General features: G+C 39.7%; 3 protein-coding genes across 3 annotated transcripts; 1 reads left to right on the plus strand and 2 right to left on the minus strand.

The window, feature by feature from the left end:
* Positions 1-123: 123 nt before the first annotated feature.
* psmd9 (proteasome 26S subunit, non-ATPase 9) lies at positions 124-3,158 on the minus strand. The gene is made up of 6 exons (XM_030417603.1): positions 2,944-3,158; positions 2,735-2,834; positions 1,614-1,807; positions 1,379-1,480; positions 981-1,069; positions 124-740 (listed from the first exon to the last, which is right to left on the minus strand). Exons 1-6 carry the CDS (start codon positions 3,067-3,069, stop codon positions 713-715), a joined length of 639 nt encoding a protein of 212 aa, XP_030273463.1. The 5' UTR covers positions 3,070-3,158; the 3' UTR covers positions 124-712.
* A 430-nt stretch (positions 3,159-3,588) lies between these two features.
* On the minus strand, positions 3,589-8,624 carry LOC115581979 (rab5 GDP/GTP exchange factor-like). Its single transcript, XM_030417601.1, has 9 exons — positions 8,355-8,624; positions 7,123-7,315; positions 6,717-6,844; positions 6,300-6,451; positions 6,132-6,201; positions 5,904-6,039; positions 5,724-5,818; positions 4,784-5,040; positions 3,589-4,693 (listed from the first exon to the last, which is right to left on the minus strand). Exons 2-9 carry the CDS (start codon positions 7,284-7,286, stop codon positions 4,277-4,279), a joined length of 1,419 nt encoding a protein of 472 aa, XP_030273461.1. The 5' UTR covers positions 7,287-7,315; positions 8,355-8,624; the 3' UTR covers positions 3,589-4,276.
* A 1,717-nt stretch (positions 8,625-10,341) lies between these two features.
* cfap251 (cilia and flagella associated protein 251) lies at positions 10,342-17,773 on the plus strand. Its single transcript, XM_030415944.1, has 20 exons — positions 10,342-10,859; positions 11,024-11,164; positions 11,954-12,063; positions 12,151-12,259; positions 12,568-12,648; positions 12,749-12,826; positions 12,908-12,949; positions 13,048-13,247; positions 13,349-13,525; positions 13,616-13,863; positions 14,009-14,160; positions 14,389-14,565; positions 14,683-14,867; positions 14,967-15,081; positions 15,507-15,670; positions 15,760-15,850; positions 16,176-16,319; positions 16,454-16,682; positions 16,866-16,997; positions 17,094-17,773. Exons 1-20 carry the CDS (start codon positions 10,722-10,724, stop codon positions 17,219-17,221), a joined length of 2,841 nt encoding a protein of 946 aa, XP_030271804.1. The 5' UTR covers positions 10,342-10,721; the 3' UTR covers positions 17,222-17,773.
* Positions 17,774-18,232: the final 459 nt, after the last annotated feature.

Below are 18,232 nucleotides of genomic sequence, written 5' to 3' on the forward strand. Positions count from 1 at the left end.
TGTAGACTTAGTTGTTCAGATTTCCACTTTTTTTTTGCTGAACAATCTTGAGGTATAGAGCTGGAAATAATTGCCTTAACGAGAACAATGTGCATCTTTCAAACAAGTGAAGAAAGAAGGTTCACTCAAAATAAAATCTTTAATTACATGTGGAATAAACATTTCTGTAATGATTCATCACCTTAACAAGTTTCCATTCCAAAGAGTTGAAAAAAGTATTTTATTAATAATGGCAGTAAAGGAAATCAATTATTTTTCAAAGTCTCAAGTTTTTGCTTTTCAGTGTCTGTTCATCATTTCAGATTAGTAGAAGATATCTCAAAGCTCCTCCAGGTTTACTTTGGTAATGGATACCCTTGGTTAATCCTTTATTTTTTTTATTAGTGGTAGTCTCACACTAACATTACTACTTGCACACTAGATATAGATCAATAAAACAACTGCAATGCCATTTGCTACATGAATCTTTGTTCCAGTGAGGAAGAATCCTCAACTCTTAATTTAATCCGTCAATTGTTTGAACATGTAGGATTCTAATCAGAGTACTTTAAGGTAGTAATGTTATTTAGATATCATTCAGCAAACTCAGCATGATTCTCTAATGGAGAAGTCGAAGAGGAAGTGTCTGCAGTGTGTAAAAAGTCCATTTAAATCCATCCAGGGGTATCATAAGTGGATTTCACTTTTTAAATTCTGCACAAAGTCATGGTGATCATCGATGAAGTGGAACAATGTTGCATCTGAAACAGAGAACAAAGACAGGGTGGTGACTCATATGGACAACTTTATACCTGCCAATACCAACAAACAGCGATTCAAATCATGAATCATACATCTCAGGGTGTATAAAGAGTATTTTTAATTTAAAAACATGCACTAAGACCAACACAACTGCTCTGCTCAATGAAACCTCTTTAGCAGCTTTGTTCATGTAAATCTATTACAATCCAAATCCATGGATCTGTGTGAGTGGTACTCACCCCAGCAGACCTCTGCCCGACCATCGCTGCGGAGTCAGGCTCATCTGAGCTTTCTGGCCATCCCGGATGACTGTGACACGCAATGGTTTCTGTAAAAGGATGTTACGTTGCTGTTAACACACCAGATATTTCCTGCATTCAACAGAGTGTACCCTTCGTTTTGGAATTAAGAACAAGCTGTGAGTACAAGTAGACTTTTTTTCTAATGCCACCAAACGTTCTGATCATTTGACTTTGAGTATGAATATCTTTCCAGCGTTGATTTAGACCTATTGATGGATCAAACTGCATCACAATCAAACAATGACCACAACATAATTATGGTGCAGAATGATAACACTTAAATTAGTTTTACTGCTGAACCAAAAAAGCAGCCATACAATACATTTGTATCTTACCCCTTCACTGTGTTGTACCACAGAGGCAATATTCTGGAGGTTCTGAAAGTTCCCCGTGTTCACAGAACCAAACTCAATAACTTCGTCGCCGACTCTGAGCCCCTTTGGAAAGAAACATCCAATGACTACCATCACAGGAACAAAAACAGCTACTTTTTACATCTTAACTTCAAAGAATAGTGATCATTAATTGAAATCTCCAGCCAGGCACAAAAGTATAGTTCACATTACTTACAGCGCCACAGGCAGGTGAGCCTTGTGTCACAGCATCCACTCGTGCAAATGGGGGAGGAAGAGTGACCTGCTGCTCCATCGCCTCCTCCTGGGCTTCAGTCTCATCCTGTTCCCGCTTCGCTTTCTCTCGAGCGTGCAGCTTGTGCAGGGCTTCTTCTATCTCCACCATGATGGCCTTGTGATCGTTCTGCAGGCCTGACAGAAAGGATCAAATCATTACTGTTAAAACAACAACAGATTATTACGAAAATACTTAAAATGTAGAGCTGTTGATTTGTCGATCAACACAATATCAATCAGTAACTATTATGATAATCAATGAATGGTTTTAAGCAAATTAAACAAATGTCTGGAGTCGGCTTGGGTTCAGGGGGTTGTTTCAATGGGAACTACATTTTACAGATTCAATAAACAAACAGAACAATCAAGAAAATCAGCAGATGAAAATGAAAACTGTCAGCAATAAATTGACATGCTTATTAGGGATGCACGATAGGGATTTCTTTCAGCCAATACTGATAACGGATAATCACCTGTGTCTCATGGCTGACACCGATAAGATAACTGATCATTTAAAAAGGAGATCATAACCTGTGCTTTACAGACACCTGAGAGCAAAGATGGATGACTTCATATTCCAGAGCTCTGAAAAGATTTGTTGTGATTATAAATACATATTACAATCATGATGTCTTCCTCTGAAGACAAACAAATAAATAAACAAAAGCCATCCACACCAACACTGACATGTTTGACCCTCTAGTCTACACTGTGTATTTCTGCCCACATGCACATTTTATTATGTCATGAGCACAACGGGCTGCACTACTACTGCCACTTCTTCTTCTTCGTATTTATTGGTAGATTGCAGAAGGCAAACTAGCTGCAACAGAGTTTATACGTTCTGCGCTTGTTAAGTCAATGAAGGCAATTTGGCTTCAATATTAGCTCGAATTTAATCACTACTGATAATTACATTTAGACACACTATCTGAATTACCATAACTAACTTACACATTGAGTTAACAGGTGTGTTACTAGAAGTTGTGTTGCTTCACGTCAGTGGCTCACAGACGAAGTTAGCCAAACAACAACAACAACAACAAACAACACGCTGCTTACATGAGATGTTGTGTCTCGCCGTCCTGATCTGGTATAAGTTAACATCTGATCTTGGGAAGCCCTCTTCGTCAATCAAAGGCTCTTCAACTCCGACACCTTGCTGAAAACAAAGTAAAAACAGACAGGCGTGTTTAGCTAATGTCCCCCACTCATTGGGTTAGCTTGAAGCTGGATGTATGTCTAACTAACTGATTATCTGCCAAACTTACGTCTTCCAAAACGTCGTAATACGCTTTAATCTGCTCTTCTATTTCATCTTTCTTCTTAACAAGGTTTTGTACATCCTCCATCGTTATTTCTGACTGTCCAGAGCAGTTTCCCCCTGTCGTCTTCATGGCTGCAGCACGAACAACACCAGGATGCTACTTCCGGTGTACCTCCGTGACGCAGCATATTCTGTGTGACGTATAAAAAAAGGGCCACCTCCTCCTCCTTCTTCTTCTTTGTTGTTTTATGGCCCGAGCACTATCAGTGCGCCACCCACTGAACACAGGAAGTCAGCCTCATATCAACCAATCTCACTTTATTTATGGCACTTTTTATACAAATTACATGCAGCGCAAAACACACACACACACACTTTCTCTCACACATAACACATGCATACATTTTTCACAGAGGAAACTGAGGCACCATCTTACTCTCAGCCCTTAAAAAATGTACCATTAATGATAGAAATGTGAGCGAAGCTTCTGTTACACTTTCCCCAGCAAAGCATCCATGTCAAATCCTAAAATACAGTCACAGCTCAACACTTCATTGAGTTGTAATACTTTACTACCTGAAGAAACCACCCCAACCCCCCTACATTTCCTGCTTAAAAACATACTAAGAGAAAACACAAAAACACATACTGAAACGTAAAAGCCAACTTTAATATAATATTGAATACAATCATTAAACATGACATAAAACCCTTTAATTTCTTCAGAAACGTTCAACAGTATTAAATGACGTGTACCTTCTGTACACTCACGTTATTGTTTTACACCAGGTAATTCCTCTTCGTACAGAAAGTTAGGCAGCTTGTTGAGAACTCTAGAAAACATGGTTTGACTCGTAGTGGTTAACTGCCAATAACATTTTCTCCTGTAGTACATTTCACAGTTGGTTTACATAAAAGGCACAATGGTGTTTACTATTACAAAAGTGAATACTAAATAAGCACTCTTAAAGTGTTAGGTGAAATCCCGAAGTGCTGTGTTTCCCCTGAGTGCTTTAAGGTTAATTTGGATAACATCTGTTACTATGAATGTATTTTAGTGGCCTTCATCTTTAAACAGGAGTACAAGTGCAAATAATTTCTTCAACAAAGTTGTTAAAAAATACCTCCTAGTGCCCCCCTGTGATATAAATGCAAATAGTAGCATTCAATAAGTTTTCCTTCATTTTCAACTGGCTCACAAATCCCAGGTTTCTGTGGTTGGAACTTGTGCAAACGTGGCATTGAAATATAAATCTGCGTTTGTTTTGCTACCTAGATAAATTAGTGATGATCATTAAAAAGGGTCAAGTACCAGATTAGGTGTTTTGTTAATAAAGCTAACAGTCTGTGTCTTCTGGACCTGCGCGTTGATCCGTAAGCACCAGCACTGACTGGTCGTTGTCATCCCCTTGTAGTGATGCATCAGGAGATGAGGATGAAGACACCTGTGAGAGCTCAACCTGAGCCGTCATCTCCTTCTGTACTAGAGAAAACTGGCTCGTCGCCTCATCCAGCTGTGTATTAACTACCTGGACCCATTTATTTAGCTCCACGTTGAGAGCATCCATCCCTTGGTCCAGCTTCTCCTGTCGGCCTTGAAGCTCTTCTAACAGGTGCTGTGTGTCTCTGGCAACCTGACGCCTCCTGTTAGCAGCAGCAGGAGCACGCTGACGCAGCATGTAGCCTTCAAACTCATCTGGACTGAGGTTGAGTGCTGGTCCATCCAGTTTTTCAATGAAGGCCACTGCACAAGACTAAAAACAGGGGACAGGGACAAAGGCGTGAGTGAAGAGCCGACCTGTGCGCAGTAATCTGTGGTGTACAGCACACGTCAATTAACTTACTAAATTGGTGAAATAGTAGCCGCTCTCTCCTGCCATCAGACTGTGAGGGAGACCAAATCGAATCACATACTGCATGTTGGAGTGAAGGCGAGGTGGATTGGCCTTCAGCACCACATAAATGAGGCCCGACAGGAAGTCGTCAGCATTAGCGGGCTCACTGTTGGAGCTGGAGAGCGCTTCAAACACATGCTGACTGCATTTGGACACACATGTAAGTTTGTCCTGAGGTGCTCGTTTGGCATCCATCTCAATTATGGCTGTTAAAAAAAATAGGGGGTAGGACAGAATTTAAACGACTAACATTTAATACCTTTTAAGGGAAAGATAATTCTTTCTCTCGTGAGATTAATGAGTTGTTTAATATTTTGGGGAATACACACGCTTTCAGGTTGAGAGTTAGATGAGACTGCCACTCTTGTGTATATAAATAAAAGACTACAGCGAGCTGCCAGTTAGCTGAAGATGGGAAAAAAAAATAGCATAGTTCTGTTCACAAGCTGCCTACTAGCATCTCAACTCAGTAAGTTACAGACAGTGTTGTGTTTGTTTAAACTGTGTTTTTTCAAGTAGGGGGTCCACAACAAAAAGAAGAAGACAATATTTTAACTTTAATCACATATTTTATAAGTTACGATAGCAAGGAAGAAATACTGTTTTCTATTTTGATTGATTGTAATTTATGAAAAAGATTTTCTTACCCTTCAACTTAAAAATATTTTTAACTTCAACGTTTGAGAAACCCCAGTTTAATCCATACAAAAAATAAAAACCATATTAAGACTGTAATACACACCCTTACGGTGGATTATGTAGCCTGATATTCAACAGTGAGACTTGAGAGTAATATAGATTTTGTCATCCAACTCTTTTGCCAGAAGGCGTATAAACATATTTCCCAAAAAGACAAACTATTCATTTCAGTACTGAAGCTGTTCATCACCTGTTATCGCAGGCAGAAAGGGGTCGGCTGTGACCGCAGTCTTTTTATCAGGAAAAGGTACGCTCAGCATCTGCGGAGTAACCCAGTTTAAGGAGCTGCAATGTAAAAACAGAAGTGTCAAACGGGGTTTAAGGGTAGAAGTTTTCATTAAAAGACAACAAGAGTGACTGAGGGGGTTACCGTATTCTTCTCTGGAGTGCCAGGTCCTTCTGTTCATCATCGCAGCTGTCGTGGCAGAAAACCCATTTGTGCAAACGTGTCATTATTAACTTCTCCACATGCTCCATTATCTGAGTGACTTGAGCCTCAGGAAAACCTGAAAATCAAAAACAACAACTCAAAGTGATTTATTATGGTCGTGTTTTCACAGTTTACCGCCCAGACGGTGTTGAACTGATCTTTACTCACTGCTAAAATATTCAGCAAAAGACTGGTAGAAATCTTGCACAAGATCCGACTGCTTCTGTACCGGTAGATCCTGTAAAGATGATGAGAACCTACGATCAGCTCTGACATACCAAAAGGAGGCTACTGGATAAAAAGTGTAACGTTAAATTTGTTGAAAAATATAATTACGTGGTAAGCCTCCATTGTGTTGAGGAAAGCTGTACATCTGGACTGCAAACGCTGGGAGGACGGGCTCCGAAGTAGCTTTAGGAAGCCAGTGAAGTCCCCAGGCTCAAGGCTCTGGTAGGCTTTTAACACATTTGCGTAGCTTTCAGAAGACTCTGAGGGGACACAAGTGGACGTTATTCCGCTTAAATAGATAGATTTCTTAATTGGTTCACTGCACTGGGAAAAGTCGTAATAAGCTTTTGTTTCCATCTAGCTTGTTCCCTTTGTGAAACACACCTCAGGACAGTCTTGAAGCAACAACTTAATGAAAACAATCTGCTACATAAGTTTAGGACAAATTCCGACCACCGAACAGGTCAGTAAGTCAAAGTTTTTGCTTTTATATACAATATAAGATACAACACTTAACATTGCTACCTTGTTGTTTTGGAGGCGATGGACTTCCCCAGAAGAGTCTCCTCATCGTGTTAATCCGACGACCTTTCTCCGTGTTTTTCTTCTCCTCGAATTTGGAGAAGGTGAGAGGAGTTCCATCGTTGCTCGGCCTGCAAGGAACGACAACATTAAACATCCGAACAAAACCCTGTTGAAACCAAAAGCACTTAAGTTGCCTCAAGCTGATAGTCACAAAACAGTTACTTTAACAAAGCATCCATACAAATGTGTCCTCCAGCGTCTGTCCAGGTAATCAGCAATTGTGAAAAGGTTTCTATCGTTTGTTGCTTTCACGGTGATGTCATATCAGTGACGTTACAGCTGACAAAAATGTTCAGATCCAAGTGCTCCAGTGAGTCTGTGTGGCCGTTATCAGCAGTGTGTTCACCTTGTGTCCTGTCGCTGGGCTCCAGCTGCACGCGCTCGCTCTCGCTCTCTCCAGCACTTGGAGCAGAAGCCTTGCCATGCCGGGTTTCCATAATACCCGCAGGCGTTCTTGCAGAGCAGCTCCTCCTGAGAGACTCTGATTCCTCTTTGCTTATCTGTCCACATGGTTGAGGTCTCTCAAATACTACTCCCACCTGTTGGCCATAACATAAATACTTCAAACATAAAAAACTTCTTCAGTATACTCCTCAGTTAACACATTTAGAGGAAAACTGAGCGAGTCCCGTGTTCTCCACTGCAAGGGCTTAAATATCACAAGCTTAGTGTTCACTACAAGCCCGGCCGTGTGAAACAGGGCACTTCAAGATCCTTTATCTGAGTCCTGTTCATGCACACAGCTGACTGAGACACACAATCCTGCATTACACCCCCTTAAAAAACTCATAAACAATCCTTACTGAAATCGCATTGTGATCAAGGGGAATTTTGAGTTTTATCAAAATTCCCATCTGATATTTGACTTCTTTTGGGTGTGGACTCTTTCTCAACAACCTGTGCAAAGATTATACTAACAACTAAAAAGGTACACATTAATTGTATTCTGATGACAAGGAAGTAGACAGTATATATCTAAATGTGACTAGTGTTAAGAGCTATAAATGAAGATTCACCATAATTTAATCCAGGTGACGGGTTTGAAACTGCATTATAGTTTTTAGACATTAATGTTTGGCAACACAATATAGAGAAAACACACTTAGACAGTTGACTACATTATAACTGAAGGATAAAATAATGAAAATGACAAGTGAAAAATGATGAAAACCCACTTTATTGTCTAAAATAATCGTTAGCACAGCATGTGGCCTGCTAGTGGCCGTTTAAACACTTTTAAACACACATAATCTAAAATGACAGCAAAGGGAAAATGACCTAAACGAAGCTGAACTACCGCTGAACCACAGATTCAATGAGTTATTACAGCAGCCAGTTAATTAGAGCTGTGTGCCGGCTAATGTTGTTAGCTAACTGGTTAACCGTCGGCTGACTGTCAGCTGAGGGGATTGGAGATAAGAACCAACGGCTAACGTTAGCTAGCACCGAGTGGCTAAAGCCCGCAGCTATTTCGGTGACATACTTCCGTAAAATGTTTAAACTAGTTCCACTTCTCTCGCAGTTAAAAGGGCAAATATCCATAATGACAATGACCCAATTATTAAAGTGCCTCCTCACCTGTCAGCTGTTGAAATCATAACTAGCCGCTTCCTCTTCGAAGTGGGTGTTTTTCACCCTCTGGTGTTTGTTTAACCGTCACAAACTCATAATAAATTGTTTCAACGACACTGATTATCCGTCACAACCTCGATAAACGAAATGTGGTTCCGAAAGAAAGAAACGGTGTCCTAAAGGAAAAGTTTTCGGCACGACAAGCAGATTAAAAGTCAGCTGCTTTCAAACCTGTGCAACAGGAAAAATGGTCCGGAAACAAGTGACGTGTCCACACGGTGCCGACCTTTCAAAGTAAAAGCATAGCGGCGAAATGTACAAACTATAACTAGTTACATTCATTTTAAAGTTAAACATTATGTTACAATTTTACTGTGTGAAGAAATCAAGAACTTATTACATTACTCTTCAGTTACTTTAAACTAAAAAAAAAAAAAAAAAAAAAGCCTAAATAATCTACAGTACCAGTCATAAGCTTGGACACACGCTCATTCATTGGATTTTCTTTTTTTTATTATTATTATTTTCTACATTGTAGATCAATACTGAAGACATCAACAATATGAAGGAACACATGGAATTATGCGATAAACAAAAAAGTGTGAAATAAACCAGAATATGTTTTGTATTTATTATTCAAAGTAGACACCCTTTGCTTTTGATGAGAGCTTTGCATCTCTCTTGCATCAGCTTTATGATGTAGTCACCTGGAATGAGTTCATTTGTGTAATTTCTTGCTTTCTTAATGGGTTTGGGACCATCAGTGGTGTTGTGCAGAGGTAGGGTTAGTACACAGTTGTATACAGTTAAGAGCCCTCTTCGACTTCTGTTCTAGTCCATATTATGGCACTTAGCTAAGTAAAGAGAAACAACAGTCCATTCTCTTCATTTGTTCAATCAATTCAGTCCCGATATGATCTCCCCTTCCACCCCCGAAACTCAAGTTTTCCAGTATTTCTGTGATTTAGATAAAGTGCAGCTGGCATTAAAATAATGAGTATCTGCTGCCCTCCGGTGGTCAAAGTAGGAACTGCAACATTTCATTTTTATGAAGTTAACGACAATGAAGACACGGCAATACTTCCTGTGTATAATTTCAAAATAAATCGTTTAATTACATACATGAAAATGATGAAAAACGATGAAAGTAGACCACCACTTCCAGTGGATACTTTCAAATAATTCACTATGAAATGTAAATAGCAAAAAAGTAAAATAAAATAAAATAGAAAAATAGAATCGAAGTTTACATAAAACAGTTAAACATAAAGTACTCAAGAAAGCATAGCAAAAAAAAAGAGCTCTGATTTTTTTTTTTTTTATGTCTGTAACTTATTCTGACGTGTTGTGAAGTATACTTGTTGGAACAGAAATTAATTATATATAGTTTACATCGGACAAAAAGAAAAATATGATTGTTATGTCTGTTAGCACACATTGTTTCCAAAAGTCTGCCATTTGAAAAATGAAAACTCTCACAAATAAAATATTCTGCCTTTTAATTTATAGAAGTAGTTAGCAATGTTGACAAATACATAAAAATTCTAACAAACATTCCTTCCTTTATACCATTTCCAAAATAAAACAACACAGTCTTAAGATGTGACTTTCACTTCTAGAAACATTTTCCAGTTAAAAACCTCTGAATAACGGTTAGTTTTTCAGCCTTAAAGCTCCTTATAGTTAATGGTATGAGTTTTGATGAATGAGCCACAAATTGCACGCTAGTGTTTTCTTATGTAAATAAGGTTTTTAGAAAGAAAGAAAAAAGAATACTTCTAATAATCCTTTTGTACACATTAGTCTTTGTTTTTCAAGATATATATTTTTTAAAACAACTATTCCCTGTACAACGAGTCAAGTTCCTTGTTTGTGTACACGAACTTAATACAGACATAAAGCTGATTCGGATTTATTATATGATTTACCGTGCTTTTAGTTTGAAATATCTGACCGGAATGTCTGTATTTGGTCTTAAGGCACTTTACTCACCCTCCTCTCTAGGCGGTAACTAAGCAACGAGACGCTTCACAGGAGCTAACTTCAGAAATGATTTCTTGTAGAAGGCTAGCTAAGGCTAAATATAACGTTTCTTCAAACATAGAGCTTTAGATATTTGAATACGGGAAACTGGACAAGAACTGACAGTAGTGAGAAACATTTTTTCTTTCGGTTAATGTAATTTCGAAGTCGTTCATAGCTTCACGTTAACGTTGTTCTTCGGCTAGCTTAGCATGACGGTTGAGCAAGTTTGCCGTTAGCAGAGGCTGAAGGGGGGAAGCGGCATCAACTCGACAAGAGGAGAGTAAAAAGTTCCATTAAGTGGATAAAAGAGAGAATATTTTTTAAATACGTGAAGCGTGGTTAGATATAATGTCAGAGGCTGGGGCTAGGGATGAGTGCAGGAAGAAGAGTGCGTCACTTGGAGGAGAAACAGAGTCTCAAGTCTACTCTGCAACCAGAGACACACTTTTCTCAAATCAGATAACTCAGACTGGAGCACATCCATTGGTTAGTAGCTGTCTGTTGTGGAAGGCTTTATTTTTTATGTATTTATTTATTTAATAAAATGTGTACTATTTTCTTTTATTAAAGAAAGTTTCAAGTAACATATTCAGCTCAAACGAGGGGTTTCTCTGGCTAATAACAATACTGCAAATGTGCTCTTTGTTCAGTCACTAGAATGGGTTTTTGGGATGAATCCTTCTCTTCCCGCCTTCAATCTGCAAGACCACGACCAGCTGGTGGTCCTCTATGCTGGAGCGCATGTTGGGATCATATACAATCACACCACAAATTCCCAGCACATACTTCAGGTAAAATCTTGGGGTGTCAGGTGCAAGTTTCATCAGGATATTATAGCAATTCTTTGGACAACAATACTATATTTGCCGATATCGCAAAGTCTGTCACAACACGATTTCGATACAGGGCTGCAATCGGTGTGAGATGATACCATATGTCCATTTAACACAGTCAGTTACTTTTATATCAACTCACAAAAAGCAAATACAATTTTATTTGACAATTTCATTTCTGAACTCTTCAGTGGAAATATAATTTTATCAGTGGTTTCAGACATTATGATAGAAAACAATGTATTGTTTTTAATAAAAATAGATCTTTTGTTCACCATGAAGTGCCACATTTCTTAGATGCAAATGTTTCAGTCCTTGTTGACCTTTCAGTTGTAAACATCTATGACTGCTGCTAACTTACTGTCGAGACATGAGTTAATAATATTCTCATTGTCTTTTTCTTGGCTGCTTGCCTTTTTCCTCCAGGCGATTTCTAGCATTGCTTAGAAAGGAGTCGACAGTGACACAGGCATGCCATGGGAATTTTTTTACTGAAGGCGGCGATATGAATCAGAGCTTTCACTTTCACTTCACATTTATCGATCCAGATTGCTGTATCGTTACACCCCTTTTAAAAAAAAACAGTTTTAAGTTTTTGACTTGTAGAGGATTCTTTTATAAAAAAAGAAGATGAGACAAAGTCCTGCAGATTAACTCAGTGGTAGGAATAAACTGTTTAGCTACAGGTATCTTTTGATGTCAGTAACATGCAGGCTGCAGTGTCAGTTTACAACCTCCATCTTTCAGGGTCACTGTCGCCCCATCTCATGTATGTGTGTGAGTGAAGACAGACGCTGGATTGCAACAGCAGACCAGGGGCCAACAAGCACGGTGATGATATGGGACTCCTACTCTGGGTAGCTCTCGTTTCTCCGTGTACTAATGCAATTTTATGTATCAACCTTTGCCCCTCATGGTAACTACATGTACGTTAAATGTTCCAGCATTCCTGTTCAGACACTGTTCGGTTGCCACTCTGAAGGGGTTGTCACTGCAATGGCCTTTTCAGGAGACACAAAATATCTGGTTACCCTCGGGGCCGAAGAGGTTCAAGTGAGTATGACAGCTTGGTAGAACTGTACATTTTAACTAGTTATACTATTGAATGAAGCTGAAGATGGTGTAGAATACAGTAATAATCCATACGTTACCATGTACCATGTCATGGTTGTATTGTCTTTTAAGATAAAGGACCATGTTATTTATTTTTTAAGTCAAAGAATATAAAACATGTAACTTCTCAATACCTCAGAACAGCACTCAGGTCATTACTATTTCACACTAGGTCGGCAAGTATGAAACAACGAATGTCTCTGTAGAGTAAAAATGCCATTTACAATCCAACAACCATCTTTTCACAGCGTGTGTGTATTTGGGATTGGACTAATGGAATAGAAAAGCCCTTGTGGTCTACTGAACTCAGTCCTAAACATGGTTTTCACGTAAGTAAACCTTTGTCTTCTTCTGACATTTAAATGTCACTTAACTTTACGGATATGGCATTCGGGACATCAGATGTTCACGTGTTGAATTGATTTTCAGGATAACATCATTTTTGATCCAAACGACAGCACTCAGCTGCTCAGCACCAGTGAAAAACATGTGTTGATTTACAGCAGGGTGAGTCCAATTTTTCTTTTCATTTGAATACATGATACAGCTGTGGTGAGTATTTTTATTGCAACAGCTGCTTTTTTTCAGGCCCTGGGAAGTCTGCAATACTTTGCCTTGAAGCTTAAGGAGGTAAATATAATCATAGAGCCTTTTATGGCATTTTTGGTCAATATTTATGCTACTGTGTTAACTCAGCCCTCTCCTGACACTTATTAAACTGTCCACAGTCCACACTTGCTGGCGCGTCATTCACCCAGTCTGTGTTTCACTGGAGAAAGTCTCAGATTATAACAGCGACTACAGCAGGCGGCCTCGTGGTGTGGAACGTGATGGAAGACTTTGCTGCAAACCAAAGCTTCCCGGAAGACAGAATCCAGCTCCTTTGCATTCAGAAAGATCCAATCACGGCACTCGCTGTAATTGACAGGTAGCCAGCGGCAGAAGTGTTGATCATTATTGTTTTATTAATGTGGCATGTTTTTGTTGATCTCTAATCTCTCTTTGTTTGTGTGTCTTTTGATATCACAGCTGTATCGTAACTGGTGACACTAGAGGCCATATTCATTTTTACGATGGAGAATTCCTGCTTCTCACCTGGTACAGTAAATTAAATCTGGACGCTATTGTTTCCATTTCCTTTTCCAAAGAGTGCACTGAGGGATATCAGGAGGACTGCAGTCCGGAGGCAAAACCCTTAATCATCAGGTAGAGGAAATACAATATAGTATGTCTTCAGTCTAAACTGTTATGTGGATTTTAGCCAAACTGATCTATTTCTGATCTCTTTTTCTGCAGGAACTTTGTTGTGTCCACAGTCAGTTCCATAGTGCATGTGAACACACAGCAGGGCACCTCTCAAATCCTACTACATGAGAATGGTGAGCCTCTACATGCAGTGGCCTGCCACCCCAGCCAGTCTGCTGTGGCCATGGGAAACCAAAGGGGTATTTTAAAAGTGTGGGACTATGACAACAAAGTGATTATCAGCAGAAGGGTCTTTGAGACAGAGAAGCAGATTCAGTGCGTCACTTTTGACCCTCAAGGTAAATCAATACGTCTACTGACTTTGTCTGTCAGTTTCTGTCTTTGTGTGGTATGTTATGTTGCATTGTTCCCAGCTGCTGCGGGAATATTCAGTTTTCAGTACATGCTGTGATTTAAAGAGCTGCCTTTTTCCTCTCTGAACAGGATTATACCTGGCAGTTGGCTTCAGCAGTGGAGCTGTTCACATACTGAATCCCAGCACTTTGCAAAGTGATCCAGAAGAGGGTTTCCATTACACCAATGACAGCATCGAACACATCACTTTCTCCTCAGACTCAAAGTATCTTGCCACAGCGGTGAGCAAGCTCTTTGCGATATGTCTGAACTTAGTTATTAGCATGATCCGGACGGGAATTTATGATTTAATGGTGTTGTTTTGTTAAAGCTGTGATTATAAAGGAATACAAGTGTATGGCTATGTCCTATGGCTGTGGCTATCTGGATGGCAAATGTTTACCTCTATGCATTAACATTCTAATAAAGTATGACAAGTAGGTTTTTTTTATTTCCTTGTTCACTGTTAGGATGCTGGAAAAGCAGTTACGGTGCTCCGCTTGCAGACCAGTAAAGGTTCTGTGCCTTGTTGGACGTTTATGGGCAGACATCACTCCCACTACAAGCCCATCAAAGACCTTCTTTTTGGGATTCACCTGGACAGCACCCAACCCAGACTGCTCTCTCTAGGAACGGACTTTCGACTGGTAAGACAGCTTCTTAGTCTCAGGACTGTGGACGAGTAGGTGTTTTACGATGCTGTGTTTTTATGCCAAACGTTTAACACACAACCCTCTTTGTGCTTGTGTGCAACTGATTAATAGGTGGAGTATGACCTGGAAAACAGTGACGTGAATAAGCTACTCATTTTGAGCTCAGAGCGCATCGAGCAAAGTGCCGTGCCACTGTGCATGACTTGGTGTCCTCCCTTCAGTGCAGAGCAGTTTCTTCTTGTTGCCTCGGACCAATACAAGATTAAACTTTTCAACAGCACTACCAAGATGTGCAGGTCTGCAATACTGTGACAAGAGATACTCTGTTATACTATTTAGATGTCATATATCATATGTCAGTGCAAATACTGGAAAACAGTATACATGTGTTACAGAAAAACTGTCCTTGGTCCAACATATGGCTCCCCCGTCAAGAAAGTAGTGGTACTTCCCATGTCTGTTGAACCCAGGGTGAACTCACATTACCTAGCATACATCACAGAGGACAAGGTCAGTGCTGGACTTTCTTTTTATTAGGTAATCTGCTTTACTTTTTGTGGCATTTTCTCAAATAACTTTAAACGTTATTACTCTTAAAAAAGAAAAGCATTCAATAGGTGTGAATGGTTGTTAAGCTGTCTGGGGAGGGAGCTCAGTACTGCATCGTAGGTGGGTGATAAGTAATGTTTTAGGCCACCTCCTCTGTTCAAAGACGGTCATTTCCGGTTTGTTTCAGGGGAATTTTTGACTCCTATAGATGGATTCTCTGGATTATGGATGATCTCTGTTGTGTAGATGGATTCCGTCAGAGTAAAATAATCCATTGTTGTCAAACTGGAACGACAGTCTTTCAATGGTTATTAAGTCTGTTTTGTTTTAAAAAGAAACAGTGATTACCATTATATATATAACCATTGAGAGTATTGTATTTCCAGGTGGGTCTGCAGATTTTGCCTCTGGATGGGAACCCCTACAAGTCCAGTGCTTTGATCTGCCATCCGACAGGAGTGTTTGCTTTTGCCTGCTCCCACGACGGTCGATATCTTTTCACCGCAGGGGGATCTGACTGTACCGTCATGTCTTGGGAGATTAGCACAGAGTAAGATTTGATAATTCCAACCTGTAAATGCAGAGGGAATGGATGAGCAGTGTAATTATGTTTTGTCCTCTCTCTTGTTGCCAATGCAGTGCGTTGGAGGCATCAGCTGCCTTGGGAGGAAAGGACATGGTACCATTTTACACTCTTCTAGAGGGAGGAAGAGATGGCAAGTTCTACAGAGTGAGTATAATGTTTTTGCTTCCCTACAGCAACTGAGTGTTAAGTGCACTCATGAAAGCAACATTATGTAACTTTTTCACCTTATAAAATAACAGCTTCCAAATCATTTTGATGGTACAGTGTCCTGTAATAGGGTGAATGGTGTCTCTGTCTCAGCCACTCCGACCCCCATCACTTGTTTCTGCATCATGTATCTTCAGTGAGAGGGCGACAAGATTAAGATACCAATCTTTACTTTTCATCCCTCCTCCAGTCTGGCGTTTTAGACCTTTCTACTACAATTTTAACCACAGATTCACAGTTTTCTGAGCACTTTTGTCTTTAGGAGATGGAGGACTTTTTCTACTACTGCCTAGTCCGCAATCAAGGCACTGACTCCATGGAGGAACGACAAACTGCGACCAAAATCCCCCTGTCAGACGTACCCTCTCTAATGAGAGCTTTGGCCTACTTCCCTACTGAGCAAGAGGTATAAGATGTGTAAATGGAGCAATATTTCGATTTCGCTTCCTTCCTGAATGCATTTTTTTTTATTTGAGGTTTAAAACATTTTTAATCCATCTCAGACCTATTCACAGTTTTCATTATTATTTTTCTTACTAGATAGAAGACATGCAAAACGAGGTCAAGTTCAGCAAGTATGCTGAAACAGGAAAGTATGTGACGGACATCGACCTGGAGGAGTTTATCAAACTGTATGTCAACCACCGACCAGCCTTCGGCATCTCTAGTGATGAGCTAGCCCGAACTTTTCATGTCCTTGGTGGACGTGATAGTACAGGACAGCTTGTTCTGCAGAAACATGAGCTGCTAGAACTTCTACAGGCTCGAGGTACACTGCAGCTGCATTCGGTCAGAAAATGATCATTTGATTTTGGCTGTTTTTAGATTTATCACTGTCACATTTCTTAGAAAAACCTTAATTATCTGTTCCAGTTTCAACATAAAATGTTTATGTTACATTGTCAACGTGGCACACTCTCCAACATGTGCGTGTTTTTATTATCTATGACAGGAGAACACATGACAGAGGAGGATGTAGCAGAGTGTTTTACAATACTTTTAGGACTTAATGAAGAGGAAGAAGAAGAAGAAGGTGCAAGAGGAGGAGGGGATCATTCTGAGCACGACATTCTCAAATCTGAATGTATGTGGAAGAAAAACTCACTCACAAACCAAAACCTAAGAATTCACACAACGGCTGAAAAAACATCTCCAATTTTCGATGTGTGTTTTTGTCCAGGTGGAGATCCAAAATATTCACTGGAGTTGGCGATCCCAGTTGAGATATCGATGGAGACGTTTACAGGTTACATCCTGGGCTTCCCGTCCTCAGCAGAGCAGAGAGGCAGCTCCTCACCTCCAGAGTGATAAAAGCAGCATCTGTCTGCTAGTCTGGGAGAAGCTGTGTTGATGAAGACCCTCCTCAATGATTTTTTAATGCCTTTATCACAACGTTAATTATTTTGTTAAGATGAATCAAGAGAAATGAAATGAAAGTACCCACGTGGTTGTTGGTTGAATGGTATGGAGCATGGATATAAATAAGATCCATGCACTGCATTGATCAATAGTTGGTTTTCACCTTAAACCAGTTGCTGTACTCATAAGTACACCATCTTCGCACGCTGGTATGGCACTGCTGCTCTCTGACAAACATATGTAAGAGGAGGAAACAACCTTTTGGTTTTTTTGAGATAACAAAACATGTTTTTTTTTTTTTTTTAGAGATCACAAAATAATTGTCTTGATCTCAAGAAAATGGCATTAAAAAAAGAATTGCAAGCACAGCCTCAGCCTCCGTCCCTAACAGAGAGGCTGGACTTTTATAAAATGAATAAATGTCACAAACTGCTTAGATATAAAATGTATTTTGTCAGGAAAAATTACAGATGAACCAATTAAACCGTATTTTCTGTTTGACATTTGAGGTACATTTTGACTTCAGTAAAATGTCGTATGCAGACCTTTAACTTGTAAGCAAGTATGTTTTGGTATTGCTCAAATAAAGCATGGGAATATGCTGCATGAACGTTATCCTTTTTTTTTTTTTTTTTTTAAAGAGGAGTAATTACACATTTTGACAGGAAGTGAGAAAGATCTTGCAAAAATAAAAATCAGCAGCACGATGCCACTGAAGGATCTCGCTGTCTCTTAAAATGAGATCATTTTTTGTGATGATGATACTAAACTAAAGTAAAACAGGCACAAAATAACCCCTTAAACATTAATGTCCGCTGTAGACTTTGAGCTGAAGGTGATCTTGACAGATATCCAGTACAGTTCGTTTTGTTAATTGGCCCACAAAGAGGGCCGACTGTCCGCCACCATCGCCCCAGGTTTATTTTGAGAGGCTCGGTGGGTGGGGCTCTGACCTCGGCC

Source organism: Sparus aurata, chromosome 5 (assembly GCF_900880675.1).
Source record: "Sparus aurata chromosome 5, fSpaAur1.1, whole genome shotgun sequence".
Taxonomy (NCBI): Eukaryota; Metazoa; Chordata; class Actinopteri; order Spariformes; family Sparidae; genus Sparus; species Sparus aurata.

Coding starts and splice junctions, on each gene's coding strand:
- psmd9 (XM_030417603.1), bottom strand. CDS start 3,069: ATGAAGACGACAGGGGGAAACTGCTCTGGACAGTCAGAAATAACGATG. Junction 2,835..2,943: donor ATTACGACGTTTTGGAAGAC/GTAAGTTTGGCA, acceptor CTTTGTTTTCAG/CAAGGTGTCGGAGTTGAAGA. Junction 1,481..1,613: donor GCTCACCTGCCTGTGGCGCT/GTAAGTAATGTG, acceptor TTCTTTCCAAAG/GGGCTCAGAGTCGGCGACGA.
- LOC115581979 (XM_030417601.1), bottom strand. CDS start 7,286: ATGTGGACAGATAAGCAAAGAGGAATCAGAGTCTCTCAGGAGGAGCTG. Junction 6,040..6,131: donor TTTTGCTGAATATTTTAGCA/GTGAGTAAAGAT, acceptor TTTGATTTTCAG/GTTTTCCTGAGGCTCAAGTC. Junction 5,041..5,723: donor CTTTCTGCCTGCGATAACAG/GTGATGAACAGC, acceptor TTTTTTTAACAG/CCATAATTGAGATGGATGCC.
- cfap251 (XM_030415944.1), top strand. CDS start 10,722: ATGTCAGAGGCTGGGGCTAGGGATGAGTGCAGGAAGAAGAGTGCGTCA. Junction 13,864..14,008: donor CGTCACTTTTGACCCTCAAG/GTAAATCAATAC, acceptor CTCTCTGAACAG/GATTATACCTGGCAGTTGGC. Junction 16,683..16,865: donor AGAACTTCTACAGGCTCGAG/GTACACTGCAGC, acceptor TATCTATGACAG/GAGAACACATGACAGAGGAG.